The 21914-nt window shown below is 41.5% G+C and overlaps 2 protein-coding genes across 5 annotated transcripts in view; both read left to right on the plus strand.

Moving 5' to 3' along the window:
• LOC129374714 (protein unc-79 homolog) overlaps window positions 1-21914 on the plus strand; it is an 86830-nt gene that overhangs the window by 21622 nt on the left and 43294 nt on the right. For 3 of the 4 annotated variants that reach the window (XM_055053288.1, XM_055053287.1, XM_055053290.1), the window contains exons 17-33: window positions 538-678; window positions 3011-3226; window positions 3542-3769; window positions 4356-4497; window positions 5370-5449; window positions 5524-5672; window positions 6624-6781; window positions 8966-9147; window positions 10006-10207; window positions 10284-10466; window positions 11085-11422; window positions 11514-11696; window positions 12324-12486; window positions 12876-13025; window positions 13664-14884; window positions 15693-15794; window positions 16456-16572. In XM_055053288.1, the coding sequence (XP_054909263.1) occupies window positions 538-678; window positions 3011-3226; window positions 3542-3769; window positions 4356-4497; window positions 5370-5449; window positions 5524-5672; window positions 6624-6781; window positions 8966-9147; window positions 10006-10207; window positions 10284-10466; window positions 11085-11422; window positions 11514-11696; window positions 12324-12486; window positions 12876-13025; window positions 13664-14884; window positions 15693-15794; window positions 16456-16572 (3955 nt within the window). The remainder of the gene's footprint in view (window positions 1-537; window positions 679-3010; window positions 3227-3541; window positions 3770-4355; window positions 4498-5369; window positions 5450-5523; window positions 5673-6623; window positions 6782-8965; window positions 9148-10005; window positions 10208-10283; window positions 10467-11084; window positions 11423-11513; window positions 11697-12323; window positions 12487-12875; window positions 13026-13663; window positions 14885-15692; window positions 15795-16455; window positions 16573-21914) is intronic. The other variant, XM_055053289.1, reaches the window with a different exon arrangement.
• The window catches only part of LOC129374718 (GRAM domain-containing protein 4-like), a 2102-nt gene continuing 943 nt past the window's right edge, over window positions 20756-21914 (plus strand). Inside the window, exon 1 of the mRNA XM_055053296.1 lies at window positions 20756-21914. This exon is cut by the window's right edge and continues 943 nt beyond it. Coding sequence (XP_054909271.1) covers window positions 20798-21914 — 1117 coding nt within the window. The 5' untranslated portion in view covers window positions 20756-20797.

A 21914-nucleotide genomic window follows, 5' to 3' on the forward strand; every position in this document is an offset into this window, starting at 1 on the left:
AACATGACTTAACATTAAAACAGGGTTGATCTGTTTGTTTTTGGGTTTACCAATATACAAAAAGATAGAAAAAGTTGCTTTAGAGATTTTTGTTTGACAGAATTTGAACCAAGTGAAGCTAAAACTATGAAAGTTGAGGAGTTTTGGTAAGAGCATATTTACAGACAATATATATTTTTTAAATCTTTAACACAAAATGTATTTATTTTTTGCACAATTTTCTAAATTACTGCTTTGACTGTGTTGTTCTTTCAGCAAATGTCCAACTTTGGAGTTTTATACTCCTGTTAACGAGTAATTGATTACTAAATTAGAACATGATTCATTGCAATAATTGATTATTCACGATTAAGCGTTTCAGCCCTATTTCTCAGACATGCTGTAAGTTAGCCTTGTTTACAGATTATAAAAAATGCAACAATAGTAAATATGAAATCACATTTTTTAATAAAAGTAAGTAGGACTCAAATTGGTTCCTTATTGAGATGTGCAGATGCTAAACCTTTGAATTGGTTTCTGTGTTTTGTTTGGACCAAGGTTCTGTCAGAGCTGGACATCGTTGTGCCTCTGCAGCTGCTGATCGGGATGTTTTCTGATGGCGTGAACTCGCTGAAGGAGCTGGCCAATCAGAGAAAGGCTCGCGCCTCCGACCTCTCTGGCAACACCGGCGCTCGCCGGGTGAGCAGGACGGCAGATTTGTTAACATTGATGAAAAAGTACCAGTTCAACGGGCAAATTAATCCACTTATAACATGGCAAAATGTCTTTATTACAAGTTAAATAATCTACCAGTTGAACAAGTACTTTTTTTTGTCAATATTATGAAATTATTTACTTTAAACAAGCTCCTGTATCTTGATGAAAAGTTACTTATAAGTTAGTTTTGCTTTATTACAAGTGTAATAAGATATTTGCACTAGAAACTAGGCTAAAAATACTTGGTAAGATTTGGTGTTTTTGCAGTGTAGCCTTCAAACGTTTATATTTTATTTATTTAGATTTCCAGATTTGAACACAAATATAACAGTGGACAAATATTAATAATAAATGTGACTGAAAAAAGAAAAATGAACTTGAAAATGACATTTGAACAAGAAAAGAAAGAAAAGTTAATGACATATGAAAACAAAACTACACGGTAAGATTTGGTGTTTTTTGAAGTGTAATTTTAAAGATTTTTAAAAATGATTTATTTCGATTTTCCAGATTTAAACACTTAACCACATAAACATAACAATATACAAAAAAACTTCAATAAATCGATAAATAGATAATACAAAATAGACAAATTTACTTTAACTGACAAAATAAAAAATAAAAATGAAGTGTCTAAAATATTTGCACTAGAAACTACTAGACCAAAAATACTTGGTAAAATTGAGTGTTTTTGCAGTGCAGAGTGTTTTTGCAGTGCAGGGTGTTTTTGCAGTGCAGAGTGTTTTTGCAGTGTAGGGTGTTTTGCAGTGCAGAGTGTTTTTGCAGTGCAGGGTGTTTTTGCAGTGCATTGTGTTTTTGCAGTGCAGAGTGTTTTTGCAGTGCAGGGTGTTTTTGCAGTGCAGAGTGTTTTTGCAGTGCAGGGTGTTTTTGCAGTGCAGGGTGTTTTTGCAGTGCAGGATGTTTTTGCAGTGCAGAGTGTTTTTGCAGTGCAGGTGTTTTTGCAGTGCAGGGTGTTTTTGCAGTGCAGAGTGTTTTTGCAGTGCAGGGTGTTTTTGCAGTGCAGAGTGTTTTTGCAGTGCAGGGTGTTTTTGCAGTGCAGGGTGTTTTTGCAGTGCAGGGTGTTTTTGCAGTGCAGGGTGTTTTTGCAGTGCAGAGTGTTTTTGCAGTGCAGGGTGTTTTTGCAGTGCAGGGTGTTTTTGCAGTGCAGAGTGTTTTTGCAGTGCAGGGTTTTTTGCAGTGCAGGATGTTTTTGCAGTGCAGGGTGTTTTTGCAGTGCAGAGTGTTTTGCAGTGCAGGGTGTTTTTACAATGCAGGGTGTTTTTGCAGTGCAGGGTGTTTTTGCAGTGAAGGGTGTTTTTGCAGTGCAGGGTGTTTTTGCAGTGCAGAGTGTTTTTGCAGTGCAGGGTGTTTTTGCAGTGCATTGTGTTTTTGCAGTGCAGAGTGTTTTTGCAGTGCAGGGTGTTTTTGCAGTGCAGAGTGTTTTTTGCAGTGCAGGGTGTTTTTGCAGTGCAGGGTGTTTTTGCAGTGCAGGATGTTTTTGCAGTGCAGAGTGTTTTTGCAGTGCAGGGTGTTTTTGCAGTGCAGGGTGTTTTTGCAGTGCAGAGTGTTTTTGCAGTGCAGGGTGTTTTTGCAGTGCAGAGTGTTTTTGCAGTGCAGGGTGTTTTTGCAGTGCAGGGTGTTTTTGCAGTGCAGGGTGTTTTTGCAGTGCAGAGTGTTTTTGCAGTGCAGGGTGTTTTTGCAGTGCAGGGTGTTTTTGCAGTGCAGAGTGTTTTTGCAGTGCAGGGTGTTTTTGCAGTGCAGGATGTTTTTGCAGTGCAGAGTGTTTTTGCAGTGCAGAGTGTTTTTGCAGTGCAGGATGTTTTTGCAGTGCAGGGTGTTTTTGCAGTGCAGAGTGTTTTTGCAGTGCAGGGTGTATTTACAATGCAGGTGTTTTTGCAGTGCAGGGTGTTTTTGCAGTGCAGGATGTTTTTGCAGTGCAGAGTGTTTTTGCAGTGCAGGGTGTTTTTGCAGTGCAGGGTGTTTTTGCAGTGCAGAGTGTTTTTGCAGTGCAGAGTGTTTTTGCAGTGCAGGTTGCCCACATGTATTTTCTTCTGTATTTTTATCGCTCACTGGGATGTGATGTCCGTTGCCACAGTAACCACCGCTCTCTAAAAATAGCCGTCTTGTCGGGGCTTAATTGGAATCGGCTTTGATGTGACATAATGTCTGCATCTCTACCAGCGAACGGCTCTTGATCAGTTTTGTTCAGGATTCCAGAACGTGTGTTAAAAAAGCAAAGTCGGCTTCATGAGACACGAAGGTGAAAAATAAGCGTCGCTTCTGTTTTGTCTGATGGCGGTCCGGCTCGTTTCAGGTGAGCGTCGTGTCGGATCCGGGCCGACGCGGGCAGCACAACGCCCTGAGCCCGTTCCCCAGCCCGTTCAGGAGCCCGTTCAGGAGCCCACTGCGCTGCAGCCCCTTTAAGAACCTGGGTCACGCCACCGGAAACTGTGCCTTGGACCTGGACTGTGACGACGACGACATGAACCTCGGCTGTTTCATCCTCATGTTTGACCTCGTCTTAAAGCAGGTGACACATAAAATCATACATTTATTCTTGGGGAGTTTTATGTATGACTGGTATAAGGCACAAGTGTAAACCCTGTTATGTTTCTAACAGTTTTATTAGATTCTGAGTTTACACACACTGGGATTGCTGTACATTTACATGGGACATATTATGCAAAACTCACTTATTTTTTTTTTACTTACATTTGGGTCTCAGTAGCTTAAATCCACACAGACACATTTCAGTTCCAGCGCGGCCCACAGGTGGGATCTTTAAATTTGTGTCGCGCTCCACTTTCTCCCCCGTTACGTGTCTGTTTCCCCCATGCCGGCGCAGATGGAGCTGCAGGACGACGGTGTGATGCTGGGTCTAGACAGCAGCCTAGGGAAGGACATTGTCGGCATCATCAACAACGTCTTCCAGGCCCCCTGGGGCGGATCCCACACCTGCCAGAAGGATGAGAAGGCCCTTGAGTGTAGCCTGTGCCAATCCAGCATCTTGTGCTACCAGCTGGGCTGTGAGCTTCTGGAGAGGCTGACCCCCCGGGAGGAGATCCGCCTAGTGGTGAGACGCACATAAATTAACCTTGCTTTATGTTAAAGCCCTGCAGACTCCTTGTCTCAACCATCAAATACCTCCATCTACCTCAGAGATACATTTGAGTGGTGATACTTCCTAACTCGAGTAAAAGTATAACGTGCAACGTAGTTAAATTACTTCTAAAAGTACATTGTTTTCAAAAGGTTACTCAAGTAAATGTAACTAGTTACTACCCAACTCTAGAGTCATTTGCAAAGCAACTTGAGTAACCTTTTGGAAACATGTACTTTTAGGAGTATTGTAACTAGTGTACTTTTAATTTTCACTTGAGTATTTTGTTATAAGGTATTGCTGCTCTAAGTCCAATTTATGGATTTGTAGTAACAACTTAAATCTGCCTGAGCAACTTTTTTGGAAAAAATTATTTTAAGAGTATTTTTTCTACCTTGTTTGTTTTACTTTTAATGAAATATTTCTACTGTTTCTTGAGTTAAACTTCTGGATTTTCTACCCAAAGTAGAAAGTGAAGTGCAGCTACACTGCGAACATAAACGTCAAGATGTGATTCATCACGCAGGAGAGAACAGTGAGACATTTTCTGTGTCTGTAGGAACCAACGGACTGTTTGGAGGACACGCTGATCCCGTGTCAACCAGACTTCTCTCTTGGGACGGAAAATGGAAGCGAGGAAGGAGAAAACCCAAGTGAGCCGAACAACGACAACCCCAACAACCACTCTCCTGAGAACCCAGGTCCGGATGGCTGAATTGAAACAGAAACAACCGATGCCTTTATTTGTCACACTTCGATGCAGTTTATAGATGGAAAAAAGATTCAAACTTGTCATTCACTTAATTCATGGGCCGTGATAAAACAAATTTGTTTGGTTTAGTTTCTCCATCCTTACTCAGGATTAGTTACGATTTGAACAAGAGGAAGTAAAAGATCTCATAAAACGTTTTGTCCCGATTTAAAGAAGTTCAAAAACAGGTGAGAAAAAAGTCACTGATACATATCAACTTGATAAAGTCTTCATATTTATTTTAAGATTGGATTAAAGCTCATTTTAAGGTGGTTAGTAAAAAGTCAAATGTAATAAACAAAAAAGTACATAATTTTTCAAAAATCAATAAAATAATCTGATTTTTATTTAAAAAAAACAGATCAGTAAGTCATTGTGGATACAAAACAAGATTTTATCAGCATACAGTTTTAAATTTTTGGGGCAGTACGCTGCAAAGATTTTCTTCTGAGTAAAAGCAGCTCAATAATTGTGATTCTAGCTTCTAGCTATAAAATTAGGATAAATGCAAAAACTTAGTTAAACTGGATCTAATATGCAAAGCCCACATTTAGCATATTTTATGCTTCAATTTGGGTCTACAGCCGTTTTTCCAGCAGTAAGTTCATGTCTTTTGGTGTCTGGAAAATGAGACGTTTCAAAACCCTCCCAGTTACCGAGTCACATTCCACAGGAGTGACTGCTCTTCTGCTTAGTTTACCATTTTACATTTTTGCGTACTGTTATTGTTTTGTGATGTGCAACTTTATCACCAGAGCCTCATTTACAGGAAATTTATTTATTACTTAGTTGAGTTGTGTTAAACTGTTTTCTTCCTTCCAGCCATGAAGAACAACTCTGACAAGAAGTTCTCCTACCAGCAGCTTCCTGTGTCCTTAAAGCTGATATACACCATCCTGCAGGTAGCTGCCCTGAACCAGTGCATGCTGGTTTATGCATTTTGATTGCGAGTCATGGATTTTTGCTGTGTTGTCAGGAAATGTCCAAGTTTGAGGAGCCTGACATCTTGTTTAACATGCTGAACTGCCTGAAGATTCTGTGCCTGCATGGAGAGTGTCTGTACCTGGCCTGCAAGGATCACCCGCAGTTCCTGTCCTACATCCAGGAGAAGATGCTCATCCCCAGGTGGAGAAAGGACGCTGGGGTGTCCAAACTTTTTGGCACATGGGCCAGAAATGTCAAGTTGTAACTTCTCCAGGCGCCACAAGATTTTTAGTACTTCTAACTATTTTATTTTCTTATTTTTACTCGCTAAATAAACACACAATATTTTAAGGAAATGAGCAAAGCAGTCAGATATCTGAAGTTTGTTTGTAGGTTTAAAACAAAAAAGGGTCTTGCAAAACAAAACAGCAAATCATAAATGTTTCATCTTTTTCTGAATTTTTTGTCTCTTTTTATCGACAAGAACAGTTCATGGCTCACTCCTGCTTTATTTGTTTGCATTTTAATAACAGCTACTGGATGTTTTTGGTTCCTATTACTAATCAATTCAATTAAAAGTAAAACTCCAGATGAATACTTTTATTTTTGCACATTGCTTCTTCCATTTTAAGATTTTCACCATCAAACCAAATTTAGGCTATGTGAAATTTGTTCTTAGTGCCGCGAACTGGGCCTGTCATAATAAACAATAAATCACTTAATTGCATGAAAAATGAAAAGAAACGCAATAATTTTTATTTGCTTGATTTATTGTTTTTCTTTTTTCTCTCTCTTTTTAGTGAAAACTGAATTAATTCTTTGAAAGATATTTTTTTTACGCAGATTTTATAATTAATTTTATTTGTTATTATTTCCATTGTTATTCATTCAAGTCTCTTCTGGTTGCAGTGTTTAAATTTTCACTAGAATTGACATTTTATTGATCCTTGAGAATGTGTTCTTGCATTATTATGCCACTATTACTGTTACATTGCTAGAAAATGGTCTCAAACAACAATATTATCATTTATCACAATAAGTTCTGCGACACTTTCACATCCAGCACCATCTGTTATGGTGACGGGCTGCACGCCCGGTGGGTCTGGTTAGTTTCAGGTCGCTCTGTGACTCCTGGTGCGTTCTGTGTTTCAGCCTGTGGTCGATGCTGAAGTCCGAGTTCTGCCAGCTGGCCTCGCTGGCCGTGCCGCAACTCCTCCACGCGCTTTCACTGTCCAACGGAGCCGACATCTTCTGGAAGCTCATCAACACAAACTTCAACAGCAAAGACTGGAAAATACGCTTTGAAGCTGGTGAGACAGTTTGAGCGTTAGTGTCCTAATCTTTACTGACATTAATATTGTCAGTAAAGATTAGTATATATATATATATATATACAGTATATATATATACTGTGTGTCGAGAAATATTTTCCCTGTACAAGAAGTTGTGAATGAGTAAACTTGTGTTTTTATGTCCCGTTTTGCCAAATGAGACGTTTTGGGATTTAGAGCTGAAACTTACAATTATTCTGATGATTAATTAATTACTGGATTAAGCTTTTTGTAAATTAATTTTAAAAATTAAATTTAAAATTTTTTCCAATATTATTATTTTTTTAAATATGAAAAAAAAGATTTTATTACCTAAAATGCAATAATATACCATTACTTTTAGTGAATGCTTGACTATTTGTACCAAAAATGCATCTGCAGCTAAGAAACATACTTTTAACATGACCATGTGAAAATTCTACCCCTTTTACTTCGCTTAACATAAATAAAGTGTGGGGCTGATCTGTGTCTGTTTTTTGCATTAACTGGTTAATAGTTAGTTAGTAAAAGGTGCTTAAACAAATTTGTGGCTATAATTTTGCGACTTGAGGAGATTTTTTTTCATCTTAAGTGCAAAATTTGTATATTTTTTGTACAGTTTTGTATTAATTACTGCTTTGACTTTGAATTCTCCTTTTTTGTCTTCAGTTAATTATTAATCAATTAGTAAATTAGTTGAGGATAATTTCAATAAGTTATTAATTGCGATTAAGTCGATTGCTGGTGTGAGTCCTATTAGGTTAGTAATTGATAATGGTTATCCTGCCTTATTGCAGATAGGGAGCAGCTTTACAATGTTGACACAAATCACCAGGCAAATGATACGGTGACAGTAGGTATCTGGGTTTATTGGAAATAAGTAGAAATAACACAAAGAATCAGCAGCCCTTCAGAAACAGAAGTTTATTAAATAAGACTTTTGAAGCAGAAACTATGTATTTATCTAAATATTGTGTCAGGAATTATAAATGTACACATGTTGGCTTGATTTTCCAATATATTTCAGTCATAAATGGCGCCAACAGGCGCCGCCTCAACTCAATTGTTGTCCCATACTGACACCTAGTGGTCAACATCAGATTTTTTCATTTTTCTAAAGCAGTGATTGTCAAAGTGAGGACACAACTAACTCCAGGGTATAAAACATTCAATGATTCCACTTGTGTGGGAATTACAACATCTGCCTTTAAAATATATATTTTTGGAAATACGTGAAATTAAATACAAGGAATATTTGTGACTGACTGGCTCCTCAAAGAAAAGTTCTCCATGTTTTCTCTGCTGTTTTGAGAACAACAAAGAAACGATTGATGAGAATGACTGTTTCTCAGAAAGTCTTGAGGGGTTTTCAAACATAGTTTAGATTGAAGCGTTATATGTGGATTTTTGAGATCTTTAAGTTTATTTCATGTTGTGTCGCAGGTGTTATTCAAATGGTTTCTTGATTCTATTGGTCGCTTTAAAATTATATCTATAAAAATAAAAATACATTGACTAAAACACCATAAATCATCTCCATTAAATTAAATGCTTCTGGGCATGTTGCAGATATGCAAGTTATTGATTAATTAATCAATCTAAAATTGACTGATTTTATCGATTGACTACGATTAATTAATAAGCAGCCATGTTAAAAAACTAAACTGACTTGTGACTCTTTCCAGGACATAAAGGGAAAATCTGTTGGATAATATCCTGAATTTTAAAATATATTATTTACATTACATTTTTTACATTATTTTATGTTAGGATTGACTAAATAAAATATTGTCGTTTATTAACATTATTAAAATTAGACATATTTATGAAATGTAACAGTAGAGGCCCCTCTTAGGTTGCTGAATAGAAAAATAAAATATGGAAAGAATAAAATATTAAAAACACGTTCATGTCTGTGGTCGCTCTTGAAGGAACGTTGATAACTCACAAAACCATCTTTGTTTTTGTGTCAACTGCTCCTTTTAAGAATGACCAGCGGCGCCCTCTGCTGGATGGCGGCCGAACTGTAACACTAAAAGGACTTTGAAGCGGATGTTTTTGTTAATCAGTTGGAATGAATTTAAGTCTAATAAGCCATTAATTGACTGACTATTAACTTGTTTGTGTGCCTAGCATGTAGTAGCTTCTTTCCTCTTATTCTTGATCATTTTTCTTTTTCTCTAGTGGAGAAAGTGGCGGTGCTGTGTCGTTTCCTGGACATCAGCGCTGTGACTAAAAACCACCTGCTGAAATACTCCTTGGCCCACGCTTTCTGCTGCTTCCTGGCCTCGGTGGAGGACGTCAACCCTTCGGTGGCCACCAGGGCCAGGCTGCTGCTGGACACCATCAAGAGGCCGGCCCTGCAGGTCAGACGAGAGCAGAAAATAACTGATATTCAGAAAACATTGGGGTCACTTCTTTATGTTTTGAAGTTCTGCATATCAAATGTTTGCCATAAGTAATGTCTTAAATTTTTATTCCTTTTTGAGGAACTATTTGTGTAAATTTATTTGCTGTTTCAAAGCTTATAAAGATTAGAATTGTGTATTTTTTATGAGCGTTAACCTTTTGATCTACATGAACAAATGTTGTCTTTGTCAAATTGTTTAAAGGAGGAGGTGAACAGAAAAATTGTACTGAAGTATGAATAGAACTACTTCAGCATATTTTTACTCAAGAAACAGTAAAAAGTATTTGGTAAAACTGACCAAATTAGCAATCATTTAAAATTTAAAAATGAAATAAAATAAAAATATAAAGTTAAGTGAAAATTTTGGTATTTTACGATGAAAATAGCGTCAATTCTTACCAGTAACAAAATCAGGCAAAATTATTTTTTCCAATCAGTTTCTTTTTAAAAGAGAAAAGATATGAATCTGTAACAAAAACTGCAGGTGTGTGTCTGTGCCTGGTGATTTTTTTGAATAAAGAAATCACCAGACAGTGATTTTTTACCCCGGTAAAATGTGGAAACTAGTTTTTGTTTTTCATTCAGTAGGTAGACAATCCAGAAATTTTACTCAACTACGCTAAAAGTAAAAAAGTACAGCGTAGTAAAAATACTCCTAAAAGCAAATTTTCCAAAAAGGCTACAGAAGTAAATGCAACTAGTTACGACACATCTCTGGTTAAAGACATTATCATTTTAGTGTGTGAACTTCTTGATGTATAGTGAATAAAATGATGATTTTTTTGTTGTGTTTGTGAACCTGTTGGCTTTGCAGGGTTTGTGTCTGTGTCTGGACTTCCAGTTTGACACCGTCGTCAGGGATCGGCCCATCATCCTCAGCAAACTTCTCCTGCTGCACTTCCTGAAGAAAGACATTCCTGCTCTGAGCTGGGAGTTTTTCGTCAACCGCTTTGAGACGCTGTCGCTGGAGGCTCAGCTGCACCTGGATTGCAACAAGGAGTTTCCCTTCCCCACCAGTACGTAGCCGTCACGCTCGATGACTTACAGCCGATCGTCTTTACAGATTGAGGTTTCTCTTTTCTTTTTTCGTAGCGATCACAGCTGTGCGAACCAATGTGGCGAACCTGAGCGACACGGCGATGTGGAAGATACGGCGGGCGCGTTTCGCCAGGAACCAGCAGAAGAGCGTGCGCTCGCTACGTGACAGCGTGAAGGGAGGCCAGGAGGAATCGAAACGCACCTTTTCCCTCCCAGAGTCGCTGAGCAACCGACTTCGTGAGTAGAACACAACAATACATCTGACCTTTGACCTCACTTCAGGTCAGGATCATGAGAAACCTGCTATTTTCTGTTATTCAGTCAGTATTTCATACAGCTGACACAAAATAATGTTATTTTTAAACATTCAGAATATTGTGAAAACCTTCTGGAAAGTGTCTGCTGTGTTGACACAAGAAGAAAAACTCCTGTTTAAGAAAATGACTGCATGTGCATATATATTTATTTCTTTATATTCAGTCATAATGAATTACTTACTTTACTCTAGGTATACATATTTGATCAACTTTATCTGTAATTTGTATTATTAATATTTAACATCTTAGAGTAGCTTGTCAGCACATAAGCAATTTTCCCTTGGATCTAATATATTCTATTCTAAATGAGTTGAGTTTTAACATATAAAACGAAAACAATTAAGATGTGCTGCTTTGCGAACAGATTGCTGCTCTTTTGTTTTTCTTTCCCATTTACACACCCCATAAACTGTGTTTATCCTCCATGATGATGGTGTCTCTGTTGTCCCTGAACAGGTTGAGTTGACTCCCTCACCTCTGTGCTGTTACGCCCCTCCCCACCCCGCTGCTGCTCCCTGCCCTCCCCTCCTCCCTGTAGCACGCTTCCTCCTGCACTTTAACCCTGACGCTTCAGCACCTCTTACAGGCCAGACTCCTTCTCCTGAGGACGACACCACAATCAGAGACCTGTTGCCCGAAGACGCCGGCATCGACCACCAGACGGTTCACCAGCTCATCATGGTTCTCATGAAATTCATGGCCAAAGACCGGAGCAGCGCCGACGCTGACATCAGCAGCGCCAAGGCATTCAACACCGTGAAGAGGCACCTGTATGTGCTGCTGGGTTATGACCAACAGGAAGGCTGCTTCATGATCGCACCTCAGAAGATGCGAACCTCCACCTGCTTCAACGCCTTCATTGCTGGGATTGCACAAGTGACTGAAATCCGATTTAATTTCCCAGTTTTGCATCACTTCGTTGGGTTTGAAATGTAAACAATGTGATTCTGACTGTGGTTTCCTTCAGGTGATGGATTATAATATCGGTTTGGGAAAGCAGCTGCTCCCCCTGGTGGTCCAGGTGTTGAAGTACTGCGCTTGCCCGCAGCTCAGACACTATTTTCAGCAGCCGCCCCGATGCTCTTTGTGGGCTTTGAAGCCGCATATTCGGCAGATGTGGCTCAAAGCTCTGCTTGTTATTCTCTACAAGGTATTTTTATAAGAAATAAATACAACACAGAGGTGATTTACAGTCATGGTTTCTTAAACTGAAGGATCTCAGTAGATCTTTATGACAATTCAGTATTTTCAACCCATTTTTTAAATCACAATTAATCAAAAAAGAAAATTGTACGAATAATTATTGATATTTTAAAATAGTACTTTTTTATTACTGAGTTTTAAACTTAAAAAAGTTATCTTCACAAGTTTCTCACAGTAGTTACAGTCAAAGTGAGGAAAAAAATATTGCCTGTTTTTTAGTGTTTGGTAATTTCTGGTTTCAGCTATTTTTATTCATCGCCCTCCACATTTAAATAAAGTAAGTTAAACATTTATTGCAGGGGCAAAATCTCCAAATGAATATTTCAGAGAAATTACAAGACCAGTTTTAGATTAGCACAAAATAACAAGTAATAAAATATATTTTAATTTAGATTCTTAATGTTCATTTTAACATTTTATTTATCATTATGAGGCAAGATAGTCCAAAAATCCATAGAAATAGAAGAAAATGAATGAAAAAGTCAGGAAGTAGCAAATATCTTCAGTCAGAAAAATGAAAAACTTTAACCTGGGTGGACTCTGAACTTCACAGCATGTACTTGTTGTGCTGCAGTATCCTTATCGAGAGATGGATGGCAGTAAAGTGGTGCTTCACCTGGTGCACATCACCATCAACACCCTGAACGCCCAGTATCACAGCTGCCGCCCGCACGCCGCCGCCGGGCCGCTCTACAGCGACAACTCCAACATAAGCCGCTACAGCGAGAAGGAGAAAGGTAAAAAAAACTAAATGCTTTCATAACTCGTCCCTTTTATCAGTCGTTATTAACTACCGATTCTTAGATGGTGAAGCAGAAAAGCATTTTCTGATTGGCTGTTTTAAAAATCATAAAATACTCCCAACTTGTGATTTTTCCTAACATATTTTCAGGTGTGAGTGTAAACGTTGAGTGACAAGGAGCAGCTTATTGGATTTAAAGTGACAGAATGCCCTAAAACATCTCATTCTAAAAGGAACGAAGGACTAAAATTTTATTATCTAAAACTATTTTGTGCAAAAAGAAAATAGTTTTGTATCACCATGGACCAATCCTAACCTGTTCAAGGAAGTATAACAGACCATCTTTGACAAAATCTCATGTCCTGTATTGTTTCTCTACGTCAGAGGAAGACAGCGTCTTCGATGAGTCAGACGTCCATGACACACCGACCGGAGCCGCCAACAAGGAGTCTCAGACATTTTTTGCCCGTTTGAAAAGGATTGGAGGCAGCAAGTCTGTGAAGTATCAGCCAGTGGAGCTGAACGCCAAGAGAAGTAAGAAGTTTTTACCTTTATAAACCTCATCAGTAGCTGCGTTTGCAAATGTTTGTCTAAATTCTGCTGAAGTTGAAAAAAAAAAAAAACACACAATTTTGCAACTATAGTGTTTCTGTTAAATAAGAATAAAATTAAAATCACACGTAAATAAGCTTGTTTACATGATAAGTCATTAAAAATGACAGCCGATGGATGGCGCCAGCGCTTGTCATCCATTAGGCATCAGAGGAGACGTGAGCATCTTATTCAGCCGTTGCAGAGATGATCTGCTTATACTTGGGAGCAGATTCGTATTCGGCATTTTGGGGAAATTACAGGCGGCCATGTTGCAGAAGAGCTTTTGATTCAACATGTTATCATGACACGCAACATTTTATGAACTTTGTGATGCTGTGAGAGCTCTGGTGGAGCCCCCCAAAAAAACATCATCATCCTATCACTTCCTGTCATTTTCTTTGTGGTTTTTGCCAGGAGTGAAAACTGGCTAAAAAATTATCCTAGCAAAATTTGCGTGTTTCCATCAAGCAAATTTATTTTCTTACTCCAAACTTGTGGAGTTTTGTGTTGAATGGAAACACAGCTTATGATTTCAGGAGTCCCTTTCCTCTCAACTTCATTTTTGTTCTGTGTGTCAGGTGAAATCGAGCTGTCGGAGTACCGCGAAGCCAGCGCGCTCCAGGACAGCATCCTGCACTGCGTCAGGGAGGAGAGCACCAGGAAGAAGCGCCTTCAGGCCATGCATAAGCAAAAGTCTCTGGACATTTCCAATACGGACTCCATCCTTTTCAGTTTGGACGAACACCGCAGGAAGTCCTGCATCGATCGTTGCGACATGCAGGCGCCCGCTGCGGTCCTCTCCTCCAACCGCAGGCAGCAGGGTAAGGGATCCTGCGACGGTTCTTCATTTCGGGTTGATCCTGTGGATCGCAGAGGTTCCCGTGGCGGCCAGTCGGACACAGCCAAACCCGTCATCCCAGAGGTCCGGCTCAGCTGCATGGAGACGTTCGAGGACAAACTGGACCAGGGCTCGTTGGAAGGGTCGGCTCAGGAGAAAGAGGACCAAGACCTCATCGACCTGTCGTCAGACTGCACCTCCATCCCAGAAAAACACTCCCTGCTCTCCATGTCCGACAGCGACTCCTTGGTGTTCGAACCGCTGCCTCCACTGAGGATCGTGGAGAGCGACGAAGAGTTCGACCTCAACACCATCATCGGCTCCAGATTCAGCGGGAGTCCGAAGGTCTCGGCGTCTCCTGCCAGCAGCAACACGTTGCGGTTGTCTCCTGTGGTTCAGGTGAGCGTTGAGGACTGCTCCAGCGAGAAAAACAACTCAGAGGCTGTGGTTGGAAAAGAGCAGCCATCTTCAGAGAGGAAACTGAAAGGTTTGACTCCAAGTGCCTCTTTAGAAATCCCTGAACGCCTGGAGAACGTTTCCTATGAAAGCCAGATGACCTTGAAGCAGAAGAGAGATCTGCTGAGGAAGACTCCGAATGTCCCCGACTCCTCGTTGGACGACTCCTCTGTGATTGGCTCTAGCCCCTCTGGCAGGGCCGTCTTCTTGGACATCCCAGAGGACAAAGCCGAGCCGCTTTCCTCGCCAGAGAGAAGCAAGACAGACAGCAACGACGAAGAGGAGGATGGAGACGACGAGGAAGACGAAGACATGGGGGACGAAGCCGACAGCGATCCCAAACCCGACAACGCAGACGATAACGACGAAGCAGAGTTCAAAATCCAGATCGTTCCCCGGCAACGAAAGCAGAGGAAGATCGCCGTCAGCGCCATCCAGAGGGAATACCTGGACATTTCATTCAACACGTTCGACAAGCTGGGAGGAGAGGCGACGGCTGAGACGGGTAAGAGTCGAAATGAAATGGTCATTAGCTCAGCTTGTTGAAAAGGAACAGTGGAGCAAATCTCTAGTAGCTGACAGAGATCCCTGAGGTTTCAGCTGCAGTATGTAACTTTTATTAAAAATATACTTGTACATATTTGCTGAAGTTGTCATTAAGAGGTGATGGTATGAGACAAATAATCTGTTTGGTTGCATTGTTTTCTCTCAACCAACCAGAGCCAGGAGGGCATCTTAGCGCTGACAATCACTCCTCTAGTAGAGCCTGTCAAGAAGTCTCAGTCCAGTTAGCACAGGCACTGATGACTGCAGTTAGATGGTTTTCCTGTAACTAAAAGCTGCTTCTCCTTCATTAGCATATTTAACAGCGAGTACATGAGATTGATTGACAGCGCTACAACCCTCCTCCTGGCTCTGTTTGGTTGTTTTTAATCAGGAACGGTGCATTTCTTCAGACACCAACAGTTTTACAGATTATCTCTCTCATAACAAACTCACACAACATGGTGACACCTTTAACACAGATTCCTGAAAACCTATTTGCACTTCTAAATAAGATGTCCTCAACAATTTATACAAATTTAGTGCATGTAACTAACTTTAGGATGATATTAAGGACTTAAAATGCTATTTTTCCTATTTATGGAACATAAACGCTTTACTGTGATGGATAAAATACACTTCCTACTACTTTTCTGTTCTGTTGTTGAAGCTCTATTCAGATATTATATATAAAACAAAGTCAGAGGAAGTGCAGACTTCTGATCTGCCAAATATATTGTGATGCATGTGTTCTCTTTATTTCTCTGCAGATCACAAAGGCCTGTCTGCGTTGGAGAAGCCCAGGGAATCGGCCTCTGCTCCAACTCTTGAAGCTGCTCTGCCTGAAACGAGCCATCGCTCCTCAGTGTCAAGTGGGAACCACAAACTTCTCCACAAAGTCTAAAAATACATAAAACCCATTTTCTCTCTGAATGACATTAAATTTGGCCTAAATGGGGACTTAAGCAAAATTCACTTCCATTTGGCTATCAACTACTTCTAAAAAAAAAAAAAAAAAAAAAAAAAAAAAACAGCCCAAGTGCTTAAAATAAATCACACAGACATTTTTGGCAACAATTTTATGTTTTTTTTTGTGTCTGGAAAGAAGCCATTTCAAAAACCTCCCAGTGGAACTCCAGCACATTTATAAATGGGCTTGTTTTCTCTCCCCTCATTCTGGCATTCAGCAAATACAAACAATCTGAAATTGTCTAAAACAGGGAAACTTTAATCTGATTTAAAGATAGACAGTCAGAAAAACAGGATTGTTTCTTTCTATATATGTGTTAACATTTGGTTGCAACTCTTAAAATATTGTCACCTTCCTAAAATAAAGGCCCAATAATGTCAAAAGAGATTTGCCCAAATTATATATCTATATATATATATTTTTTTTTAGATTTGGCAAAAATGACTGGGGTCGTTACTTTAGAAAGGTGGCCATATGCAACTTGAGATTGTAAAACGAACAAAAACCAGTCAAGCAAAGCATTATGTGACTGTTAGTGTTATTTTGTCTTGTGTGACCTTCAGCTCAGTACCGGCAGGCGAAGCGAGGCTCTCTGGGCGCCCTGACGATGAGTCAGCTGATGAAGAGGCAGCTGGAGCACCAGTCCAGTGCGCCGCACAACATCTGCACCTGGGAGACCGGTGAGGACTTTTCTCTGTAGCAACAAAACGTTTTCAGGAAATGGCCTAAAATGAGATGTAGGACTGAGCAACAGATCAGTTTGATTAATCTATTTTTTATTTGTGAAGATTTAACTTTTGGAAAATCTGGATTTTTTTTTTTTTCATCAATTCACTCCTTGGGATTTAAATGTCAGCTCACCCAAAGTCGCCATCTTGTTTGGCAAACATGCTTAATAACCCCTATTTAATAGACTTTGAATTCAGGTAAACTCTGCAATGGTAGTAGGTTCAGGCTTAGATATAAAAAAAAAAAAATTCCCTTCTCACCCACCGCGGGTGGTTCTTATCCTCTGAGCTCGGGTCCTCTACCAGAGGCCTGGGAGCTTGAGGGTTCTGCGCAGTATCTTGGCTGTGCCAAGGACTGCACATTTCTGGACTGAGATGTCTGTGTTGTTCCTGGGATCTGTTGTAGCCACTGCTCCAGTTTGGGGTTACTGCCCCGAGGGCCCCGATGACCACAGGCACCACTGTGGTCTTCACCTTCCAGGCCCTCTCCAGTTCTTCCCTGAGGCCCTGGTATTTCTCCAGTTTCTCGTGCTCCTTTTTCCTGATGTTGCAATCACTTGGTATTGCTACATCTACCACAACGGCTTTCCTCTGATGTTTATCCACTACGACAATGTCTGGTTGGTTCGCCATTACCATTCTGTCTGTCTGGATCTGGAAGTCCCACAGGATCTTAGCTCTGGCGTTCTCCACCACCTTTGGGGGTGTTTCCCACTTTGATCTCGGGGTTTCCAGTCCATATTCTGCACAGATGTTTCTGTACACTATGCCTGCCACTTGGTTATGTCGTTCCATGTACGCTTTCCCTGCCAGTATCTTGCACCCTGCTGTGATGTGCTGGACTGTCTCAGGGGCCTCCTTGCACAACCTACACCTTGGGTCTTGTCTGGTGTGGTAGATCTGGGCCTCTATTGCTCTGGTGTTTAGGGCCTGTTCCTGGGCGGCCAGGATGAGGGCCTCTGTGCTGTCCTTGAGTCCAGCTTTTTCAGCCATTGGTAGGATTTACTGATATCAGCCACTTGGGTTATTTGATGGTGGTACATCCCATGTAGGGGCTTGTCCTCCCATGATGGTATCTCTGGCACCTCAACCTCCGTTCCCTGTTGTCTGAGACATTCACTGAGCACATTGTCTGTTGAGGCTTTGTCCCTGATGTATTTATGGATCTTAGTTGTTTCATCCTGGACAGTGGTTCTCACCTCACTAGTCCTCTGCCTCCTTCCTTGCGGCTCGTGTACAGTCTAAGGGTGCTGGATTTGGGATGGAACCCTCCATGCATGGTTAGTAGCTTTCTAGTCTTAATATCTGTGGCTTTTATTTCCTCCTTTGGCCAGCTAATTATTCCAGCAGGGTATCTGATTACTGGCAGGGCATAGCTGTTTATTGCACGGATTTTGTTCTTGCCATTGAGCTGGCTTCTCAGGACTTGCCTTATTCGTTGGAGGTATTTAGCTGTGGCTCCTTTCCTTGTGGCCTCATCGAGGTTGCCATTTGCTTGTGGTATACCTAGGTACTTGTAACTGTCCTCTATGTCTGCTATTGTTCCTTGTGGGAGTGAGACTCCTTCTGTGCGGATCACTTTCCACGTCTTTGTGTTCAGCTGACCACACATCTCTAGTCCGAATGACATCCCAATGTCAGTGCTGTAGATCCTGGTGGTGTGGATCATTGAGTCAATGTCTCGCTCACTCTTGGCATAAAGCTTGATGTCATGCATGTAGAGGAGGTGACTGATGTTGGCCCCATTTTTGAGTCGGTATCCGTAGCCAGTATTGTTGATAATTTGGCTGACGGGGTTCAGGCCTATGCAGAACAGTAGCGGGGACAGAGCATCTCCATGGTATATGCCACATTTGATGGACACTTGTGCAAGTGATTTGCAGTTGGCTTCAAGGGTGGTTTTCCACAGCCTCATCGAGTTTGCAACGAAGGCTTTCAGAATCCTGTTGATGTTATACATCTCTAGGCATTCAATGATCCAAGTATGCGGCATTGAGTCAGGCTTTCTTGTAATCAATCCAAGCCATGCACAGGTTGGTGTGTCGGGTTTTGCAGTCTCTGGCAACTGTGCGGTCTACGAGGTGTTGGTGTTTGGCTCCTCTGCTGTTTACACTGATACCTTTCTGTGCCATGCTCATGTGTTTATCCATGTGTTTGCTTATCTTGGCCGCTATGATGCCTGACATGAGCTTCCAGGTTGTGGAGAGGCAGGTTATTGGTCGGTAGTTGGGTGACTGGACCCTTTGATGGATCCTTCTGGATTAGGATTGTTCGCCCTTTAGTTAACCATCAGGGTGAGTCCCACTTTGTAGCAGCTGGTTCATTTGGCCTGCCAGTCGCTCATGGAGAGCAGTGAGTTTCTTTAGCCAGTAGGCATGGATCATGTCAGGCCCTGGTGCTGTCCAGTTTTTCATGCCTGAGACTCTTTCTTGAACATCTGTCACAGTGATGGTTACCGGGGCTTGCTCAGGGAGGTTGCTGTGGTCCTCTCGTAGAGAAATCAACCACTGTGCATTGCTGTTGTGGGACGCCTCCCTTTCCCATATGCCTTTCCAGTATTGTTCAGTCTCCAGCCTTGGTGGGTCTGCTCTGTTGTTATTACCCTGCCATTGAGAGTACACCTTAGCTGGTTGAGTGGAGAAGAGCCGGTTAATCCTTCTGGATTCATTCTCCCTTGTGTATCTCTTTAGGCGGCTGGCCAAGGCTTGGAGCCTCTGTTTGGCAGTTTCAAGTGCTTCAGGTATGGGCATCTGCCTGTACTTTCTGGGTACTGGTCTTTTCATTGTACCCTTGTGGAGCTCTGACAGTTCACTTCCCTCCTTGTTACCTTGATTTTAGCCTCTAACCGTCTTTTCCATGGTGGGTATTGGGTCTCATGGTTGCTCTTATAGCCAAGTATCTCAAGGATCACTGATGCTGAGTTGTAGATCAGCTCATTGGTTTCTGTTATGGTGTTGGTAGGGATTGTTCTCAATGCTGCATTCACATTCTCAATGAGACTTTCTGATGGTACTTCACTCAGCCGTTGTAATTGGCGCCGAGGAGGCCTGGTTGTCATTCGGGTCATGATTCTCTCTCTCAGGTCAGCAGCTGTCTCGTTCAGCTCTGTTTCGCTCATTGGGGCCGTGTATCCCCTCACTGGGTGGGGACTTGTAGTTAAGTCCCCACAGTTCTGACATCCGGTTCCTCTTTTTTGCCGTAGCATTTGTGTTGTATCTCATCAATCTCAAGTTGTGATAGCAGTTTGCCGTTTGCGGATGTTGGAACACTGGCTACTAGTTGTTTTAGCGCTTAGTGTTGACTGGGGATGTCGAAGTAACCATTCCTTCCCCAGTCTTTGCATGTAACCTCTCTCACTAGGGTTACTTGAGTAGTAGCATTCCAACAGATCCACATTTTCATCTCTCGCCCATTTCCGTCTTGTTCCAGTAGCCCATTTGTCATCAAGGTGCTCTGGTTCCCCAACACCTGACCAGACCTTGTTTGGCGACGTCTGAGCCGGCATGTTACGCAACTTAGTATCTCTCATGGTATGAGGTAGGCAGTAGCTTGAAGGTCTTGCCAAAGGACCCAGACTGGATTCGAACCCTGCCCTCGGGTGATATACTGATGCCTTATGTATTGAGCTATCCAGTCAATTGACTAAAGTACGCGAGGATGAGCTGAGTGAATCTGAGTCAGAACCATTATTGTTAAACTTAATGTTGATGTGTTTATTACAGGCGTGTCTATGGGACAGTTATGTATCGGTTCAACACGGGACGCATATTTAACGGCCAAATATGGGACGACTCCCTATTTTACGGGATGGGCGGCGATCCTATTCAGGGTTGCTGAGATACAGTTTTAAGGGCGCTGGAGCGGAAAACCACAAACGCAAAAGTTCAATCACAAGATCTACTGTTAATCTCTTCATGTTAAATAAATAAAAAGTATGACTTATTATTGAAGTATTTAGTCGTTATTTCAGCTTGACTCGTTCAGAACTGATCTGATCGTTTCCATAACAACGATCAGAAGCGAGACCTTGCCTCAGACCTCCAGTGACCTCACTGATGAGGTCATAAGAGACATCATGTACATCACAATAGATCAAAGAATTCTAAAGTTGCAAGTCTTGCGCGCCAACACTGAGCCCATAAAGTTCTGTCAGACAGTCAAATCAGCAGCAACAAAAATGTCGAAGTGCTCCAAGAAAATCCATTTTCCGTGCCTTGAGCCACAAATCTCACTTGACTCCAGCGATGAAGACTTGACGAAAGTACGCGAGGATCACCTGAGTGAATCTGACTCAGAACTGGAGCAGGAAGCCCAGATAATTCCTGTGACAGTGGGGGAAATCAAAGAGATGCAGAGACGGCTGCAAGATTCATTGGAAGAACAAGAGCTGCTAAGGAAGAAGGTTGCAGATAGTGAGATACACATAGAAGCACTGAAACGGGAATTGAGAAAAGAACACCAAAGACCTCAAAGAAAGGTTGAAGATATGTCACCTGAGTCATCTCACATTCCACCACCTCCGAAGGACAATGACTCTGTGTGGAACACTTATTGGAAAAAGTTGTCCCATCAATTTGAAAATTACTTTGGAGATGTATTCGTCCAGCCAGAGGAACCAATTGCAAAGAAAGAGGACAAACTGAGTCCCAAGAAGTTAGAAGAGAACATGAAACGGGCGGAACGAGATGCCATTCCGCTACAAAATCTTTGCAATAATCTTGACGCCCTGTGCAATTGGAACTCTCGACACCTGTCTCTATTTTGGTTTGTCACATACCTCTACACAGCGTGGCATGGCTGGACCATCCCCATGTTGCTGCTGCTATTAATTCTCCGCCTTTCTTTGAATTATCTAATTACAAAAGGCTGGAAGATTAACTGGAACATCGTCCCGGAGCTGACTGAGCCGCTGGGACTACCAAAGGCACACCCGTCATGGAGAGAGAAGCTCCATCAGGTTCATGATGTTCTTCATCAAACCCAGAACCTGTTTGGACTGATAGCCGACTCCCTCGAGAAGGGAAAAAATCTGTTGATGTGGGTCAAGCCAGACACGACGATGAAGTTCTACATTTTACTCTGGGTGTTCTTCTTCTTTTCGTGCTTTTTACCATATCAGATGATGGGATCAATCTTAGTTTTTTCTGCCGGCCTAAAGTTCTTCATCGTTGACTCCATCTTTAACACTTACCCCAACCTAAAGAAGCGATACGACACCTTCGCAGTTTTCTGGGAAAGGTTACCCGTCGACTCACAGCTGAAAGATCACAAAGACGACAAGCGCCACAGCCTGT

This window comes from Poeciliopsis prolifica, unplaced genomic scaffold (genome assembly GCF_027474105.1).
Source record: "Poeciliopsis prolifica strain line A6 unplaced genomic scaffold, Auburn_PproV2 SCAFFOLD037, whole genome shotgun sequence".
In the NCBI taxonomy this organism is placed as follows: Eukaryota; Metazoa; Chordata; class Actinopteri; order Cyprinodontiformes; family Poeciliidae; genus Poeciliopsis; species Poeciliopsis prolifica.